Genomic DNA, 17017 nt, shown 5'->3' on the forward strand with positions numbered 1-17017 from the left:
TTTTATTTCAAATTTTATTTCAAATGTTCTTTGTACTCAGCTTCACCTAAGCAAAAATATCCATTGTACCATAGGTTTGATGTTGGGAATATTTTTCTAAAGCACATTGGAACAATAAATTTGTGTGTATATACACGCACCTGTGGGTACACCAGCACTCAGTTGCTATAAACAGAATTTTCAGCCGTCCTTCTGCCTTAACAACGTGGATCTGAATTGTATCTTGAATTTTAAAAAAAGTTCAACGCATATTAGAATCTGTTTTTATTTTTTTTAAGATTTTATTTATTTTTGACAGAGAGAGAGAGAATGTGTGTGTGTGTGTGTGTGTGCATGAGCGGGAGGGAGGGGCAGAGGGAGAGGGAGAAGCAGACGCCCTGCTGAGCAGGGAGCCCAATGCGGGGCTCGAACCCAGGACCCTGAGATCATCACCTGAGCTGAGGGCAGATGCTTCACCGACTGAGCCATCCAGGCGCCCTGAGAACCTGTTTTTTTTTTAAAAGAGCCTCTCTTCCAACACAAAACAGGTTTCGCCTGGAATTAGCTAGAAAACCTAACAAGTTTGTTAAGGCCATGGCTTTTAGCTGCTTTTAATTTTACGGAATTCCAGATCTTTTTATGAGGCATTTTGCAAGAAGCGCCTCTCCATTTGGAAAGAGTGCTGGGGCTGAGGGAACCCTGCGGGATACATGTATCATTATTACCGTTTCAAATATTCATCAAAATGTGTTTTTGTATTTTTATAGCCCTTCCACAAAAGCCCCATTTTTAATGCAGACTATTCTGGCCTGGCCTCTGGTGTTAGGCTAGTCTTGTGTACATAACCTATGTGCCAAGTGCGTGCCCAGGAGAACAGAGGTATAGAAACTCAGAGAAAGGAATACATAGACGCTGTGGATGGCAAGACCCAGAAAGACGTCAGTGAAGAATGGATGGGTTTGAAGTAACCTGGCTTAGCTCAGGGTCACGGGCACAGACATGGGGAAAGGAGTACGGGTTTGGAATGCTTCCTACCCTCCTGCGTGAGTTAGAGGAGAACATCAGTCCCTGTATCACATCCCTTGCACCAATAAGCTCCCAGATCCCCGAAACGGAGTTATTATTTTAAAACATCATACTTCTAGGACACCTGGAGTGGCTCAGTCAGTTGAGCATCTGACTCTTGATTTCAGCTCAGGTCACGATCTCGGGGTGTTGAGATCAAGCCCCACATCGGGCTCCACGCTCAGCGCGCAGTCTGCTTGAGGATTCTCTCTCTCCCTCTCCTTCTGCTCCTCCCCCCCTGCTTGTGCTCTCTCTCTCTTTAAAATGGGTAAATAACTCTTCAAAAAGAGTGCTTTTAAAAAAGTTGATAGGAGGGGCATGCCTGGGTGGCTCAGTCGTTAGGCGTCTGCCTTCGGCTCAGGTCATGATCCTGGGGTCCTGGGATCGAGCCCCGCATCGGGCTCCCTGCTCAGCGGGACGCCTGCTTCTCCCTCTCCTGCTCCCCCTGCTTGTGCTCCTGCTCTTGCTAACTCTCTCTCTGTCAGATAAATAAATAAAATCTTTAAAAAAAAAGTTGATATGGTTCTCACTGTGGGGATTGTGGGAAGTCAAATGGAGGCATCTCTGGGGATAATGTGCAGATCATTAGACTAGGTGACCATAAAGTTGGGAAATATTGGCATCAAACACAACCTCCTTGTAGAATTGGGAGAAAAGGGGTTTTGTTTGGGAGGCAATGTGCACTGCTATGTTTGTTACCCTCTGGCTCCAAACAATGTCCCTCCAACTGACTGCAAATGCTGAATATGTTAGAAAGCAGAGGTGGGGAAGGAAGAGTGACTCTCATAAGCTCCTGATTGTTCTGCACACCCGTGGGCAGAGGAAGAATGGCTGGAATTAGAGGGTCAGGGAGAAAGGGGTGCGAAGCAAAAGTTATTACTGTGAGAGTCCACATTCGACCAGTGGCGACAGTGAAAACTCTGTTTTACACCTAGGACATAGTGGACAGCAAGGGGAGAGAAGGACACAAGATCCCCACTGTGAGTTGCTCTGTCCCCGAGGACCCGGAAGAGCTGGAAACTGCAAAGGAGGACCCCCAGACCACAAATACAACCGAGAATAATAATTCCATCATGAGCTTCTTTAAAACTCTGGTGAGTGGTTGTTGCCCCTTCTTTCCTCTTTCCTATTGCTCAAAAGTTGTGTCAATTCTGCGAATAATATATATTTGTTATTGTGCTGGCTGGGGGATCATGATGGTGCAGCTGGAACACTGGAGAAAGGGAAGAGATGTGCTTTGCAAGGGAATTGTGTCACATCGAGCGTTCAGTGAGGGAGCCCCCAGAGCTGGGAGCCATGGTATGAACATCAGGTGCCCCGACTGTGAGACATGAGCTGTGTTGAGATGCCACTCTCCTGAAGTCCCATGTCTAATGGTCATTGATCATAAACATAATTGGAAAAAAGCTCCTTGAGTTGTTGGCCTATCAAAGCAGTTTTGCCTTCAGATGGCAAATAAAACTGAAGAAATTTCTTCCTATCTTGTTACATCAAAATCTACTATGTTGATGGCATAGAGGCAGGGACCAAGTCCTATAATGCTTGCTTGTCTCTGACTCCTCAAGGCAGTCACAGCCTGGCCCATGCCAGACCTGTGAGAGGGCTAAATGAATGAATCAATCAATGAATCAATGAATGCATAATCAGACAGACAGCTCCAAGTGTGTTTGGGTTCTTTCCAAAGCCCAAGACTAGCCTCAAAAGGTAAAAACAAGTCAACAGAATGTGCCACAAACACCAAAGGGGTGTTTGTTTGGATTAGTGGTAGGAGTGATGGAAAGTCTGTGTCCTTCCAAGAGACAATTTTGAGGGTGGTCAGGCTCTTAGTGAATGTATTAAGTCTGATGTATTTCATTATAAAACATTAGTATTTTAAACTCTTTTATACCTAGAAATTATCCAGAAGACCGTGGCTTTCTACTGAACTTGGTAGAACGCCTTTGTACTGAAAAGGACTTCTCATTACATTCTTTACCTGCAGAGTGAACTGCACCACCCCCCCAAAAAAGATATCTCTATGAAATCAAATCACCCTAAAGAGCTAGCTGTGATTTTTAATATTTGGTTTTCTTAAACTTTTAAGGTTTCACCTAGCAAAGCTGAAACGAAAAAAGATCTGGAAGACACGGTAGGTAGTTTGAAGTACGTTCATGTTTGGGTTTGTGTATGGGATTGGATTTGGATTTGTGTCTGCTGCTTTGTTTCTTGAATTGTGTATGTGTGTGTATATGTAGCAATTTAATAGTGCTGTTAAATTGTCTTTAACGTGTTTTGTTTGTGTCAGTGGTATTTTGATGAAAATTTTAGTAGAAAGCTTGAAATATTTACTAACTCTGGATGAACAATTTCACAATCACCAATTTCTTATATAAAATAAGAACAGAATACTACAACCCTATATCACGTTAGTCTTTTTAATTGTGTGTGAAGAGACCCAGGGAATATAGGAATATAGTACAAATTAGCCACTAGAAATGAGAAAGAGGTGAGACACAATTTAAAGGAGAAGTAAACTGCTCTATTTTTGGTTTTTAAAAAATACGTTCCGTGTTTTTCATATAATTTGGAAAAAATAATTCTCCACCACAAAGGCAATTGTTTGGTGAAATGAAATAGTCACCATTGGACGCTTGCCAAGGGAAGGAATGTTTAGAGTTAGGATGCCCTAGAGAGCCTAAATTTTTTCACTGTCATCCTAGAGATCCAACCAATTCCCCTCAGAATAAATTTTATTTGGAACAACTACTTTCTAGAGATGTTTTCCTTTACACTTGACAGAACTGATTATCCTTAATGGAACACATGGTTTAACTTTCACAGGAATCGTGAGGAAAGTTGAACTTGGTGACAGATAAGTGTCTTGCGTCCTTCTTTTGATAACTGAGAGTGCTTTGAAAGACACTGGGACCCAATAAATGGCTTGGCCAGCCCAGTACATCTGTTACCAATATTCGAAGGGGCCAGGTTGGGAAAAGAATCCTAGAATTTGTCTCAAGACCTGAGTTTGAGCTCCAGGCCTGCTTTGTGGTAGCTATGTGACATGATCCAAACCTGTCTGAATCCAAATCTCAACATCTGTAAAGTCGGGACAATAAAAATTCTGTCCCACCACCCCGGCCTTGAAGGAAGGTGTGACAGTGCCTGGTAAACCGTGGAACTCTTGATCGCTATTTCCATAATCACTGCAAGATGTATTGAAGGCCATGATGACATTTGTAGTTATCGATTGCTTCTTCTAGAATGTCCTTCTTCCATTAGAAACAAATATTTATCTGAGGTATCTACATGCATTTTCCTATAAAATTAGTCATCTGCTATAAGGCAGCTAAGGTCAAGTTCAATGAATAGTTGGGTCCAAATGTTTCTCTTTTGATTCTGTTTCTTGCATTGTTTGAAGTCACACAGCACAATAGGCTATAAGCAGTGGGGTATGTGGGTGTGTTGTGTGGCTTCCCAAGTGACCTGATGCGCTCATTCTCTTCAGCTGCTCATGCACCGAGGCGCCAGCTGCACGTACCTAGCTGATAAAATCTCCCCACCCTGCCCAGAGAGGTCAGGGTCACTGCTAGTGGAGCTGAGCCTCAGAAAAGGGTTTTGTGAATGTAGGTCACCTACGACACAAACGGACCTCCTTCCACAAACCTGTGTTTTTAACATCCTTTCAACCAAAGTTCTTGGATTCTTGCTTTTGAAACATTTACACGGTTTGTCCATCTTCCCATTTGGCCTGGACAGTTTTGAGCACACTCCACACTCCACGCAAAATCCCCCGCCATTTGTAACTTGAGTTGACAATTCTGAATGGTTGTTGCTGGGCTGTTGCAGTTCCAATCTCCCCCAACTTTGGCTCAGTGGACGGGCGCACAGTAGACACTTCTCTTGCCTGGGAGATCTGCCCACCTAGAAGTCAGCTGAAATTTTTGCAGATACTGCTTCCCTGAAGTTTCTAATACTGAATAAAAAATGGGTTGGAGAAAGAAAGCCCTCCAGGCAGTGCTTGTCTTGACTCCAGGATGCAAAAATAAATTGTTTTCATGTATCTTTTCCTTTCCCATGAGACAAGAGTGTTTAGATCTTTAAAACGATCAAGTAGGGGCTGTGTTATCTTCTTTTTTTTAATCTGAATATTTTATATCATATAGACGGAGCTTCAATGTCCTGTCATTGTCTTTAGCAAATGGATTTGGGTTAATCTGGGTCATTTAAATAGGTCACCCTATTGAAAATCGACATGTACTCAAAATAGACTGGGAATCTACTATGTCGCAAATTGTCTCTGAGAGTTTAAAAAAGAGAAACATTCACGTGATGTGAATGTTGTGGTTGGGGGATGGGGGTGATATACCAGCAGTTAATGTCAAAGTGTTTCAATGCACTTAAGAACGACAGGGCGGGGGGGAAAGGATTTTGTTTAAAAACAAAGTTCTAAGCTATGACTGCTATTGCCCAAAAGGCATCCAGAGCAGAAAGTGTCTGTGATGGCCAAGCTGGACAGAAGACCTGTGAGAACCAAGCTAAAGGCACCAAGAAAAAGCACCTGCATAACCCCAGGCTAGGATTCGCATTTAGAAAATTCTTTAGGCATAAGGTCTGTATCTTGTTAAATTAGAAAGAAAGAAAGAAAAAAAAGAGAACCCTGGTCTTCACCACGCGTACATGTGGCTGTCCTGGGTCCCCTCAGCTCTGCTTCAGGGAAGACAGCCTTGTGTGGTTGGAATCATGACAGGGAATTAAAAATGACCTGAATCAAATTTCAATGACTCTCTTCTCCATAATTATACATAAACATCTGACTAGTTTCTTCCTAGTGTGGACCAGGGTTCTGAAATTATCCTTCTAACTCAGTGTTTCCCAAATGTCAAAAGTATGCATACCATCTTCATCATGTTTGTCAGATATAGTATTAGTTGGTTGATCTTTTTATATTAAAAAGGACTCATTTCCTATTTAAAGGTATCTCTAAAGAAAACTTTATATTACATGATACGTGGAAAACTCAAGTCATTTTTCATAAAGAGGTAACCATGAATATGGCTAATAGAAAAAATTGCATTCTAGCTACCTTGTTTGTGTCAAGCTCCGGATCTAATGCCTTTCTAGCTTTATTAAAATGCAATTTGCCAGCAATAGAAAAAATGTTAAAGGTGTACCAGCATCAGATAAGCTTTCCCCCCGAAAGTTCTTAAAAAGATTAGATGAGAGTTGGGGGGGGAGGTATTTTCTCCATTTTAATGTTTTTTAGCATTTTATCTCTGCATGACCTAAAATTATCTGTGATACCAATGGTATGCTTTCTACGCTTTGGGAAATACTCCTCTAACCTCAAGAAAATAATTTTATCTTTCTGTGGTCTGTTCCATCCATTCTGAGTCTTAACTAAGCTCATACTGAACCCCAATAAAAATGCACGTACAAGAAAACAATGAATGAAGGCAGAGCAATTTCTATCTCCATGTCCTTGGGAAGTGAGGACAACATAGAAGTCAGTTGGGGAGATTTCTGTCTTTGAACGTCTAAGAAGACACCAGTGTTTGTCTGAAACCAGCAGTTAAGATCCCTGAATTGGGCCAGCATGCTTGGACATTTGTTTAAAATATCCACCACTCTCCACTATGTTGAATGGACTTATGAACAAACAACAACCACCACCTCCCCAGCTGGATGTTAGAGCCCCAGGATTGTGTATGCAAATAAAAAGCTCCATAAAAGATTTCCTGGATGAACCTTTATTTGCATAAACAAACTGTATTAGGAAGCCACCCTTGAATTTCCATACAGGCTTATTTTGTTTTGTAAAGACAGCGGGGGGTGGGGGGGGAGGGATAGAGATTGCAGTTGGTTGGGGCCGGGGCTGGAGATTAAAAAGTGGTGTTACTGTATGTGGGAGACCGTTTGGTAAGTGCTAGTGAAGAGTGTCATAGACCTTGTGCAGAGAAATCCAGCTGAATTCCCACTTGGAGCTTCTGTGAGTCAGGGGCCTTCAAAGTTTACGAAGTGTACGACTTTCCCCCTCATAGCTGCATTTCGGATGGCATTCATTTCATGCACAGCTAAGTTTCATGCCTCCAGAGTCTCTTTCCTCCACAAAACGGGGGCCACCCACGTTCCGTATTCCCAAGGTCTCCCCAGATCACTGGCCTCCACATCCTGCCACTGAGTTACATTTTGGGCAAAGATAGGATTTGGAGAAAATACTGGGAAGAAGAAGTGCCCCTTTCCAGACTTCTAAGGTTTTGCCTTTTAATGTAAAGTAAGAAGATAATTCTCAGATGTTCTCAGTTCTCATTTATGCAGCAGTTTGGTAGAGCTTCTTGGCTTTTACCTCCTTTTTCTTCACTTTATGATTCTGTCATCCAAAAAGATAGGAAAACAGGGCCATTAAAACGGACCAAACAGACTGTTGCCTGGGTAGAGGGGCTGTGCTGCTCATCCTCAATTTTGCTGTAACTTGGACAGAAAAGAGGAAATCCAAGCAAATTCAGGGGGGGGAAAAAAACCATCATCTTCTGGTTTTGCAATTCAAGAAAAAAAATGCAGTGGCGACCAATGGGGATCAACTCCTAAATTCATTGTCTCTGTATCTCAATTTTTCTTCCTATAAAAAGAATTTTCTTAAAAAAATTTTTTTCTTAGTATAAAAAAGTGGGGAGTCCCGGAATTGATAAGTGAAATAAGCTTCTTGTTATAAATAGAGTGTCAGCTTTCCTTTGCTGAATTGGGATCTTTTTCTCTTGGCTTAATCACATGCCATGCTTCAGAATCAAACTCTTTCACATGTTCTTCAAACACTGAACATGACAACATGCACACAGGCAAGGCGTTGATCCCGGATTTTTTTTTTTTTTTTTTTACCATGCCCAGAAAGGCTCGTCTTCCCACTCACGTTTTCCTGATGTCCACCCTCTCTGCAGGGCAGCTAAAATATTCGTAGCCAGCTCATGTGATTACTCAGCTCTGCCTCATATTCATTGTTTTCCACTTCTTGATATAATGTTTACATCTAACTAACCCCTCCCCTCTCCCATGCCCAAATGTGAAACAAGATGAACACTTATTAGGGAAGAAGGTAAAGTCATTAGATCTGCAAACTCCAAATCTAATATATTAGAATTTCCATGGGTAGGGTTGCCAGATAAAATACAAACACTCAGTTAAATTCAAATTTCAGATAAACAGCAAATAATTGTTTAGTATAAATATAAATATGCCCCAGGCAGTTCTGGGGATATACATTCTTAGGCTGAGAAATTATTCTTCGTTGATCTGAAATTCGAATTAACAGGGTATCTTATATTCTTATTATTGAGAATATTGGCTAAATCTGGGAACCCTGTGAGGTTGACTCCAAAAAATACAGAGTCGTTGTAATCTCTTCCATAATGCAGACAAAGAGTATTAATATTCAGTTGATGCCGGCAGAACACCATCTGGGGCACTTTGGGGAGTAAAGAGATGGATGGGCAGGGAGAAAAGACTGTGGGTGGTCTGTGGCTCTATAGCCCACTTAGGAGGGGGAGGGTGGGCAGAAACATAACAGTAGGTTCCTGTGTAGGCATTTCTCTCTGGTCCTTTCTATACAATTATTTAGTTATTTATTTAATGCCTATTTCGTGGCAGACACTGGGCCTGATGGGAGCTACGGATGTAATGGCATCCAAGGCAATGGCTCTTCCTCTCAAAGCTCATGGTCTGGGCAGGGAGATGCATAGTCAACAAACAATTCACCAATATATTACAGTTAGAGTATTCTATATATAATAGAGTTATCTCCTTGTAATGGTTTTCAAGAGTCTCTGGGTATTTTCCCAGCACAAAGAGAAGAGGACTGCCCATTTCCCAATGAAACTGATGAGTGTAGATGGGTTTCTCAGGCATTTTGTCATTATCACCTTCCCAATGTGAAGCTTTTTTAGATATTTTCTCCCTGGATGGATACAATAGCACAAGGAGTGGGGAGACCTTGGTTTGTCGGAGGTGGTGTAGTATAGAGGAGGGGGTAAGAGCTTGGGTTTGGGTATCAGATTCCCCGGATTTTGATGTCAACTCTGCCCCTTTATTAGTGTAGTCATGGGAAAGTTTTTTTAACCACCTGGGACCAAAATTTCCTTCTCTGTAAAATCAACATAATAATCACTTCCTCCTTCATAGAACTCTTGTTAGAACATCCAATTGTTTAAAACAGTGCCTGGCACTGGTATCTTTGATTGTGATTATTAAATCAAAGTTAAAAGTTGGAAACGATGTCCCTTATATTTATTTTAACCCCTTTAATTTCACATTTGGATTAGTAAAATAGTACACGTGTATAATATAAGCAAACCTGCATGTATCAGAGGTGCATGCTCAAACTGTTTTTACTGATGGGAACATCATCAAAACCGTTTGAAGACCAATGGCCTCAACACAAACTAATGTTTCTCACAGGCAAGTGCCTCTTACCAGCACCTTCATTCCTAATGACTTACATGAACATAATATATATTCTTTTGCAAAAGGAAACTATCTTGACTTTTCCAAAATTTTAACACAAATCCACATTCACATAGAATCTTTGCAACTACAGAAAATTATAAAAAAGAAAGTTAACATACGTAACCCCAGCCTATGCTTATTAAAAAAAGAGATCTTTCACTTTTGAAATCCTGAGGTCATTGTAATTTTGTTTAAACTCTAAAGGGTGCTGAAAAGTCGCCAGCCACTTCATCTGACGTCAAGTCAGACAAAGCGAACTTTATATCCCAGGAGAGCAGAGGGGAGGCCAAGAACCCTACATCCACCAACACTACAAAGGAAGCTGCCAAGGAAAAGGGGGGACCCACCTCTCTGCCTCTGGGCAAACTGTTCTGGAAAAAGGTAAGTCCTGTTTTCAAGACTTGCAGAGTAGTTGGAGCTAGGGTGACTGGAGAAATTATTTCAATTGGGCTAATCCATGTGCTCACCAAGTACAGTTTATTTTTCTTCCCCGAAATGACTCAACTATCCATTGAGTTGAAGACTTATAATTTACTCCTGGGAAGAATGCAGTGCCTATGGTGTTAGAAGTATGTGTTTCATGGGAAAGAAAAGGAAATAAACAAGTTGATTTTTTTCATTCTTGGAGTTTCTCCGGCTCATGACAAACAGTTGTGGTATTTCGTGATTTCATTTTCTTTCCAAAATGGCTTAGTACTCTGGCTTCCTCCTGGATTCCTCTGAGTACTGTCTCTTCCAGTGAGCTGAACCACCTCTGGGCTTCCTCTCTCTTTCCCCAGCAAGATATAATCAGTCATTAGGAACCACTACGGCTCACTCTCCTTTTGGAAAACCAAGGTGTCCACCATTCACCACCAGTGCGAGCACACGCTGTGCTCTGTGATAGGAGCATTCAAAACATTGCCTTGTTTTTTTCTACGGTGGCGCACAGGGAGTGCGGTGGGTGGGGCCGAGTCAGTCTGCGAGCTAGTCCTTAATCAGCATTGCTGAGCACACCCCAGCTGCCACACGTGTTCAGAACTCTTGCCTCTTTTAAATGTGGCCAAAAGATGAGCAAGACGTCATGGGTGAGAGAGTGGAATATAATTCATAGAGCTGAAAAAAAAATCTAATTAGTAATTTCATCAGAACTGCCATGCCACTTAGCATTCAGTGCAAGGCAGGTGATAAATACAGATGACCCTACGGTGTTCGTTTTATTCTTTGGTCCAGAATCCAGCTGGATTTCTGGAACTCTTTTCTGTTGGCTTTCCATTGTACAGAAATCTTCCTTCTGGGTTCTGCCCAGAACACAAACTCCAGTACTTAATGAAAGCTTTGGGTGATGTCATTTGGCATTCTGTTCTAATCCTCCTTCCTTCCCAACCACCAATTACTTATTTTTAAAAACCTTTTATCAGCAATATAACGTAGGGAAAAGTTCCCAAGTGAATCACATGTGCATAATGGTGGCCAGGAAGATGACTTAGGCAACCCATATTCAAACATCACTTATTTTAAAAATTATATATATATTAAAAATGCATTAGAAAAACTGACCTAGCACATCAAACTCAAGATTTAATATATATTTTGCCTAAGGTGAAACTATCTATGTTTAGTTTAAAAAGTAATCCAATTAAAAGGAAAGATCACATAATGGATGGTACTGATCTTGAATACATAATCATTAATTCGGATCCTCCAAGGAGGGACACTGTGATGGAATTGATGTGCAATAGATTTATTGGAGGAAAACACCGTGAAGGATAAAGGTGGGGGGTGGCACAGGAGGAGGTAGAGAGAGCCTTCAGGCCACAATAAGGGTCTGACACGGCAGAAGGGAGACAGGGAGGGAAGGAGGAGAAGGTTGGAAAAGCCACCGCCTAAGAGTGGTGCTGAGCCAATGGCTTGGGTCATGGTCCCAGGGTCCTGGGATCGAGTCCCACATCGGGCTCCCTGCTTGGCGAGGAGTCTGCTTCTCCCTCTGTCCCTCCCCCCTGCTTCTGCTCTCTCTCTCTCAAATAAATAAAATATTTTTTTAAAAAATACAAATAATAATAGTACCTCATCATAGAAATGAAGATTTAATGAAATCACGCCCTGCAAAACCCTGAACACCATGCCTCGCACAAAAGTGGCCAATGAATGGTCCTTCCGAACCTATGTCATTTATCTCCTGTGTGCTCGGGCTTGTGGACACGCTAACTATGGCCACCTCTTCATTTCTCCATAGCCTCCAGTCTGGGGAAGCTTCTAAGCTACTAAGCCTCAAATACTTCATCTGTCCTTGTCTTTGGGGTCTCTAAGGCATATATTGGTTCCTCTTTGAAATTCAAGCTATTTCCATTGAGAAAAAAAGACAGGACCACTTGACATTCTTCCCCCTAATGGTCAGATTTCATAGAGTTCAGTCTTGCTGTTTTTTTTCTTTTTCACCATTATCTGGCTTTATTTCCTTTGTTGACTGTAAAAATAATGAAGAGAAGCGAAAACCCAAATCACCCGTAAATCTTGCTTTTCCTTCTCCCACCCCATCAGACAGAACAGCTCTTTATGGAAGTAAAATAGGGACGATGCACTCCTGCAAGAATATTTTCAGTCTCCTCTGTGCTGAGTTTTTTTTGTGTCAAACGCTTTGTGCTAAGGCATTGAAAAGATAACAGCAAACAGCTTGCTACCTTTTTGTAGCTTACATTCTCAAGGGGGGACTTATGTTCTAGTCAAAAACAAAATGAAGACCTTCGTTTTCTTTTCTTTAAGTTAGGTAAGCTTTGGTTATAAAATCACTGTTGTAAAAATTGTAAAAAAACAACGAGAAATCCTAGAAAATTTTGATCTTTTCACTAACCCAAACTCTTTCTTCTCCGCTTTTAACTGGGAAGCTTTTAAACAAACTGACTTTGAAGTGTCTATGTCTACAATATGAACATCAGAAATAAAATTTTCCCCCTCACATGCTGTGGACATGAAATTATAAGTTATTTTGATTTATAGTCTTGATTGTTGAAGTCATTCTTATTATAAAACAAAAATAACACAAATAACCTTTGAGAAAATTAATTCCAATGATGGTGTATTTGCCAAAAAATGTTTAAAAGCCAGTTACCTGGACTCTACATATGCCCCTTATTGTTTTGGGTTCTTTGGGGTACCGTTTGCTCTGTGACCTCACAAAAGTTACTCACCCTGTTTGAGTTTCTTTCTTCATCTGTAGAAGGGTTGGAATAAATGTTCTTGAAAAATTCTGGTACGCGGCAAATCTTGCATAACAGACAGAATCAGAAAGATTGGACTGCATAGCCTTGGACAAACTGCTGGACCACTCCAAGCCTCTGTTTTCTTTTATGTAAACAGGGACACGTTTCTCCCACCGTGTTGTTATGCCAATCCACTAACTGTACACAGAGAAACCCTCAGACATAGTAAGTGCTCAACAGTTTTATCGTTTCTTCGGAAACGAATAGTTGCTGGGTCTGATCTAAATATCCATGTGTGGCATGTGGCTCCAGCATCACCCGAGGTACAAAATGAGTCTAAGACTCATCGCACTGTCGAAACACCTGAAGTCCGTTTGGAGGAACATGCCTGCACGTGCAAGTGTGTATGCGTGCGTGTGCGTGCACACAATTCATAAATGATACATTTGAAATATCTTCAAAATAGTGCCTTTTCTGCTCTCCTTTGGAGGTCACAAATGATGTGGAAAATAACGGGTGCTCTGAAGCCAAAGAGACCCATCATCCAGTCTCAGCTCTGACAGCTACTGGCTGTTTGGATGTGATCAGGTCACTTAAATCCTCCATGCCTTGCTTTCTGCAGCTGTGGAAGCAGGCAGTGACACCCACCTTTCCTGATTATTGGGAGGACGGAGTGAGAAAAATGAATGCAAAGTGACTGGCCCCGTTCCAGAACAAGGATGTTAGAATCCAGTGTTCATGTGTGGACCGCAGGTTATAAATGCTCTGGGTGTTTAAAAAAGGCAGCAGTTGGTGTAGGTCAAAACAGACTAAGAGAACTTTAAAAGTCCTCTGAATCATCTGAGTTCCTTGCTTCAAGTACAGATTCCTGTATTTGATCCCAGAATCCCTGGGAATCCTGGTTAAGGAAGTCTGGCATATGGCCGGACAATTCTGGAAGCACTTGAAAGGCGGGCTGAAATGTCTAGTCTTGAGGAAAAGTATTAGGGCCACTGTGAAGTCAGTGAACACAGAAGAGCTGTCACATGATCAAAATGATGCTTCCAGAAGACCTGCTAGCAGTGGGATGTCTGTTGGCTTAAGTGCTACCATGTGACAGTATTTTAAAGAAACATTCTTTTTAGAATGTGCTCTTCAAAGGACAGGAACCCTTGCTATGGCAAGTTTAGACTGATGCATTTCAGGGGCTGTGTTTCGGTCCTTATTTTCAGCAAACAGGATCCTGCAGTTTCAAACTGAGTTTTTTGTGGTTATCGTGAATGAGGCTGGACAGTTTGTCGACTCAGCATAAAACAGCCAGATGTCCAGCACATCGAAGAAGATTAGAAGTTTCTGGTTTTGAGATTTGAATGGGAATCCCACCCTCTGTGTTTCCTGATTAGCCCCACACCTGATTAGGTTCTTCTGACTGGAGAGCTTGAGAACCCAATAAACACCTTTTGGTCTGCAGAGGTGGGATTTGCACTTGAAAATCCTCGCTGGTCTACTTTGAAGTGAGCTGTGCAAGTGTTGTTCTCATCTCTGAACATATTTCTGATGTGGAAGAAGTCCTCTGCCCTCCTTCTGAGAGCTCATCTATCACATGGGACCCGCCAAGAGTGGAGAAGAGCGGCCTGCAATCTGGTACCTCTGCTTCCTCCACTCGTGGGCTTTCTACAAGGTGGGAAACATAAGGAGAAAAGGCAGAAGCTGCCCGAGGCCTTCATTTGTCATTTTGTGTTGAGCATGGACACCACGCTGGGTGCAGGTACACATGACATGTGAGATCCAGGCTTGGCTCAAAGAATGGGTTCAATAGAAATACTGTTGATGTATGGTCCAAGCTGAAAATTTCATCTAGAGAGAAAACAAATCTGGTTGCGAAGAGAGAAGCTCACACAGTTACTAAAAGATGTGTTTCTGACCCTTGAACTCATCATGGCAGGGGAAAAACTTGGCTCTTAAAGCCGTCTCCACCACTTCCTAGCTGCACCAACTTGAACAAGGGATTTTACCTCCCTGTATCTCCGTTTCTCGCTGTAAGTGAGGATCACCACCCTTACCGCTTGGGGCCACTTTCATTGAAAGGGTGTCTACAAAGCACCTGCATATACAATGGCTATACAGGCATACAACTGGTTTGCAAAATGCAGAAGACGTGTTTGTGAATGTCGATTCCTTTCTCCCCTCCTACTGCGTGTTTTAAAGGTAAAAATAAACACAGGACTTGGAACAGAACGAATATAGGGAAGAGCTCCTAGCCTGGAATCCAAGAAAAGAGATGGTCTATGAACACCCTAAAATTATTTGCAAAATATTTTGTTTCTGTTTATTTTTCTGGGGAGAGAGTCCAGATCTGTCAAGTGAGTCTTGAAGCAGTCTATAAACACCACCACCCCCCGCCAAATTTAAGAGCAACGGCAAAGATGAGCTCCACAGTTGAAGCTTAGCAGATGGATGTAATGGTGGTGGCATTGACCTTTGATAGCATTGGGCCAACTGCTCTCCTAATTTAAGGCAAGACTGTGAATGCCAGGATTACTGTAGGGAGGAACAGTGCTTGATGTTGGGTGTGTTGGACCCCAGCCCTCTGGGCCTCCAGAGGAGGGTTTTAACCGGATTGAACTTGGCCATGATGACATTGACCCATATGGAGGGGGGATGTAGGAAGCAGCTCCTGATGCCAGCCACTGCACTATGGTCAGAATTAGGCTGAAGACCTCGCTCATGACCTCAGTGCCTGTTTGCTCTATGATTACCATGGGATAGACTTCTCTGGACTTTCTGCTGCAATTTTCCTGAGCAGCTCATTTATTTTTACCTAACAGTAACTGTGCCCTGTATGATCGATCCTTTACCCTCTTTTCATCAGCAAGCAACCAGAAAATGTTAAGGCAAATGCGTTGCTGACCCATAGCCCAGGCTATGGTTTGTGTTTTCTGTAGCAACCCCTTCTCCTCACTCCATTCGTGTCCTGGCTGCATCTGGGTGTTTATTTTCCCTTCGCTGCATGTTAAAAATACAGAACAATTTGCATTATCTTGCTGTACTGTTTACTCTTGTGTAAGCCTCCTTCAAGTTCATTTTGGAACCAGGTATGTGTAAACAATTCAATGTCCAAGAATGGCACCAAAGGGCTGCAAGCCCAACTAACTCTCCATTTTTTGGGGTAACATTCTGACTCTTACTTTTGTTTTTATCTCCCCTTTAGTCAGTTAAAGAGGATTCAGTCCCCGCAGAGGAGAATGTAAGTTGTGCATTAAATGGCAGAATCATTCCATGCTCATCTTCTGCATGCTGGACCATTCATTGGGCATTTCAGCTCTGGGGTCCCATGTTCTTGCATGCTCCAATGTCTCCCATCTGCTGTAGACTCTTTCACCCTTTTATGTGATTAGGGACCAATGGGGAATAACACTGGGTGAATATTTGTACCGCCTATTGAATCAGTGCAAACTAAACACAATATCAGAGCAAGTGTCTTTACAATTTGTTATCATTTAGGGGCTGAAAGAGTCTACCAATCATAAGAACATCCTCACACATCCTTAAGGGGCAATGATGCTGCACGCTGGGCTCCTCCATCTTGATTGCTCTTTCACCTCTATTTCCATGGCATCCCAGATTCTCTACTAACTGTGGGCGGTACCCAGGACAGGTAGTGGCATCAAGCATGAGAGCATCTTACTGCACTTGATGATGAGACTGTTGGTCTTGGGCAGGAGAGCTGACTTCTCGGATCTCCACCTGAGAAACGTAGGTTGAGCCTCGCTGTCCAAACTTTCAAGACAGTATGTTCACATCTGAAGGGGATGGCTCCATTGAGGCACCTCAAAAATGTAGTTTTCCAAAACCTCTTCCAGCGAGATTAATAAATCATCCTCATGAGTCAGCAGCTTTCCTCTCTGAAAGAAGTACAGTCTTTGGAAAATTTTGGAAGTGAGGATAAGTGAGTTCACAGCTCCTTAAGAGAGAAACTGATCATGATCACTTTGTCAAAGCAAAATATGTTTGGCTCTTTCTAGGTGTCTCTTGTTTGCTAGCCTTGGATGAGGCTTGTGTTTTCATTTTTATTTAATTGCTGGCATTGAACCGATGTTGAGAATCCAAGTACATTCCAGAAATGTTGCCTGTTATGTGGATTGAAAATTAGAATGGCTATGTTATAATTCTTGTTAGGAGAAAGATCTTTCAGCTCTGCTTTTTTGTTGTTACAAATGTTTTCTTTCCCTCCCCAATCCCTGCTCTCCCTCCCTCCTTTCTTCCTCTCTTCTTCCTCTCTTTCTTTCTTTCTTCCTTTCTTTCTTTCTTTCTTTCTTTCTTTCTTTCTTTCTTTCTTTCTT

General features: G+C 42.1%; 1 protein-coding gene across 6 annotated transcripts in view; it reads left to right on the forward strand.

The window, feature by feature from the left end:
- The window catches only part of BCAS1 (brain enriched myelin associated protein 1), a 96202-nt gene that overhangs the window by 54073 nt on the left and 25112 nt on the right, over positions 1-17017 (forward strand). For 3 of the 6 annotated variants that reach the window (XM_073883919.1, XM_073883918.1, XM_073883921.1), the window contains 5 exons: positions 1980-2138; positions 3128-3172; positions 5498-5632; positions 9721-9897; positions 15886-15921. In XM_073883919.1, coding sequence (XP_073740020.1) covers positions 1980-2138; positions 3128-3172; positions 5498-5632; positions 9721-9897; positions 15886-15921 — 552 coding nt within the window. The remainder of the gene's footprint in view (positions 1-1979; positions 2139-3127; positions 3173-5497; positions 5633-9720; positions 9898-15885; positions 15922-17017) is intronic. The other 3 variants (XM_073883920.1, XM_073883922.1, XM_073883923.1) reach the window with 2 other exon arrangements.

Source organism: Callorhinus ursinus, unplaced genomic scaffold (genome assembly GCF_003265705.2).
Source record: "Callorhinus ursinus isolate GAN/ISIS: 27379988/994484 unplaced genomic scaffold, GSC_fseal_2.0 scaffold53, whole genome shotgun sequence".
Classification (NCBI taxonomy): domain Eukaryota; kingdom Metazoa; phylum Chordata; class Mammalia; order Carnivora; family Otariidae; genus Callorhinus; species Callorhinus ursinus.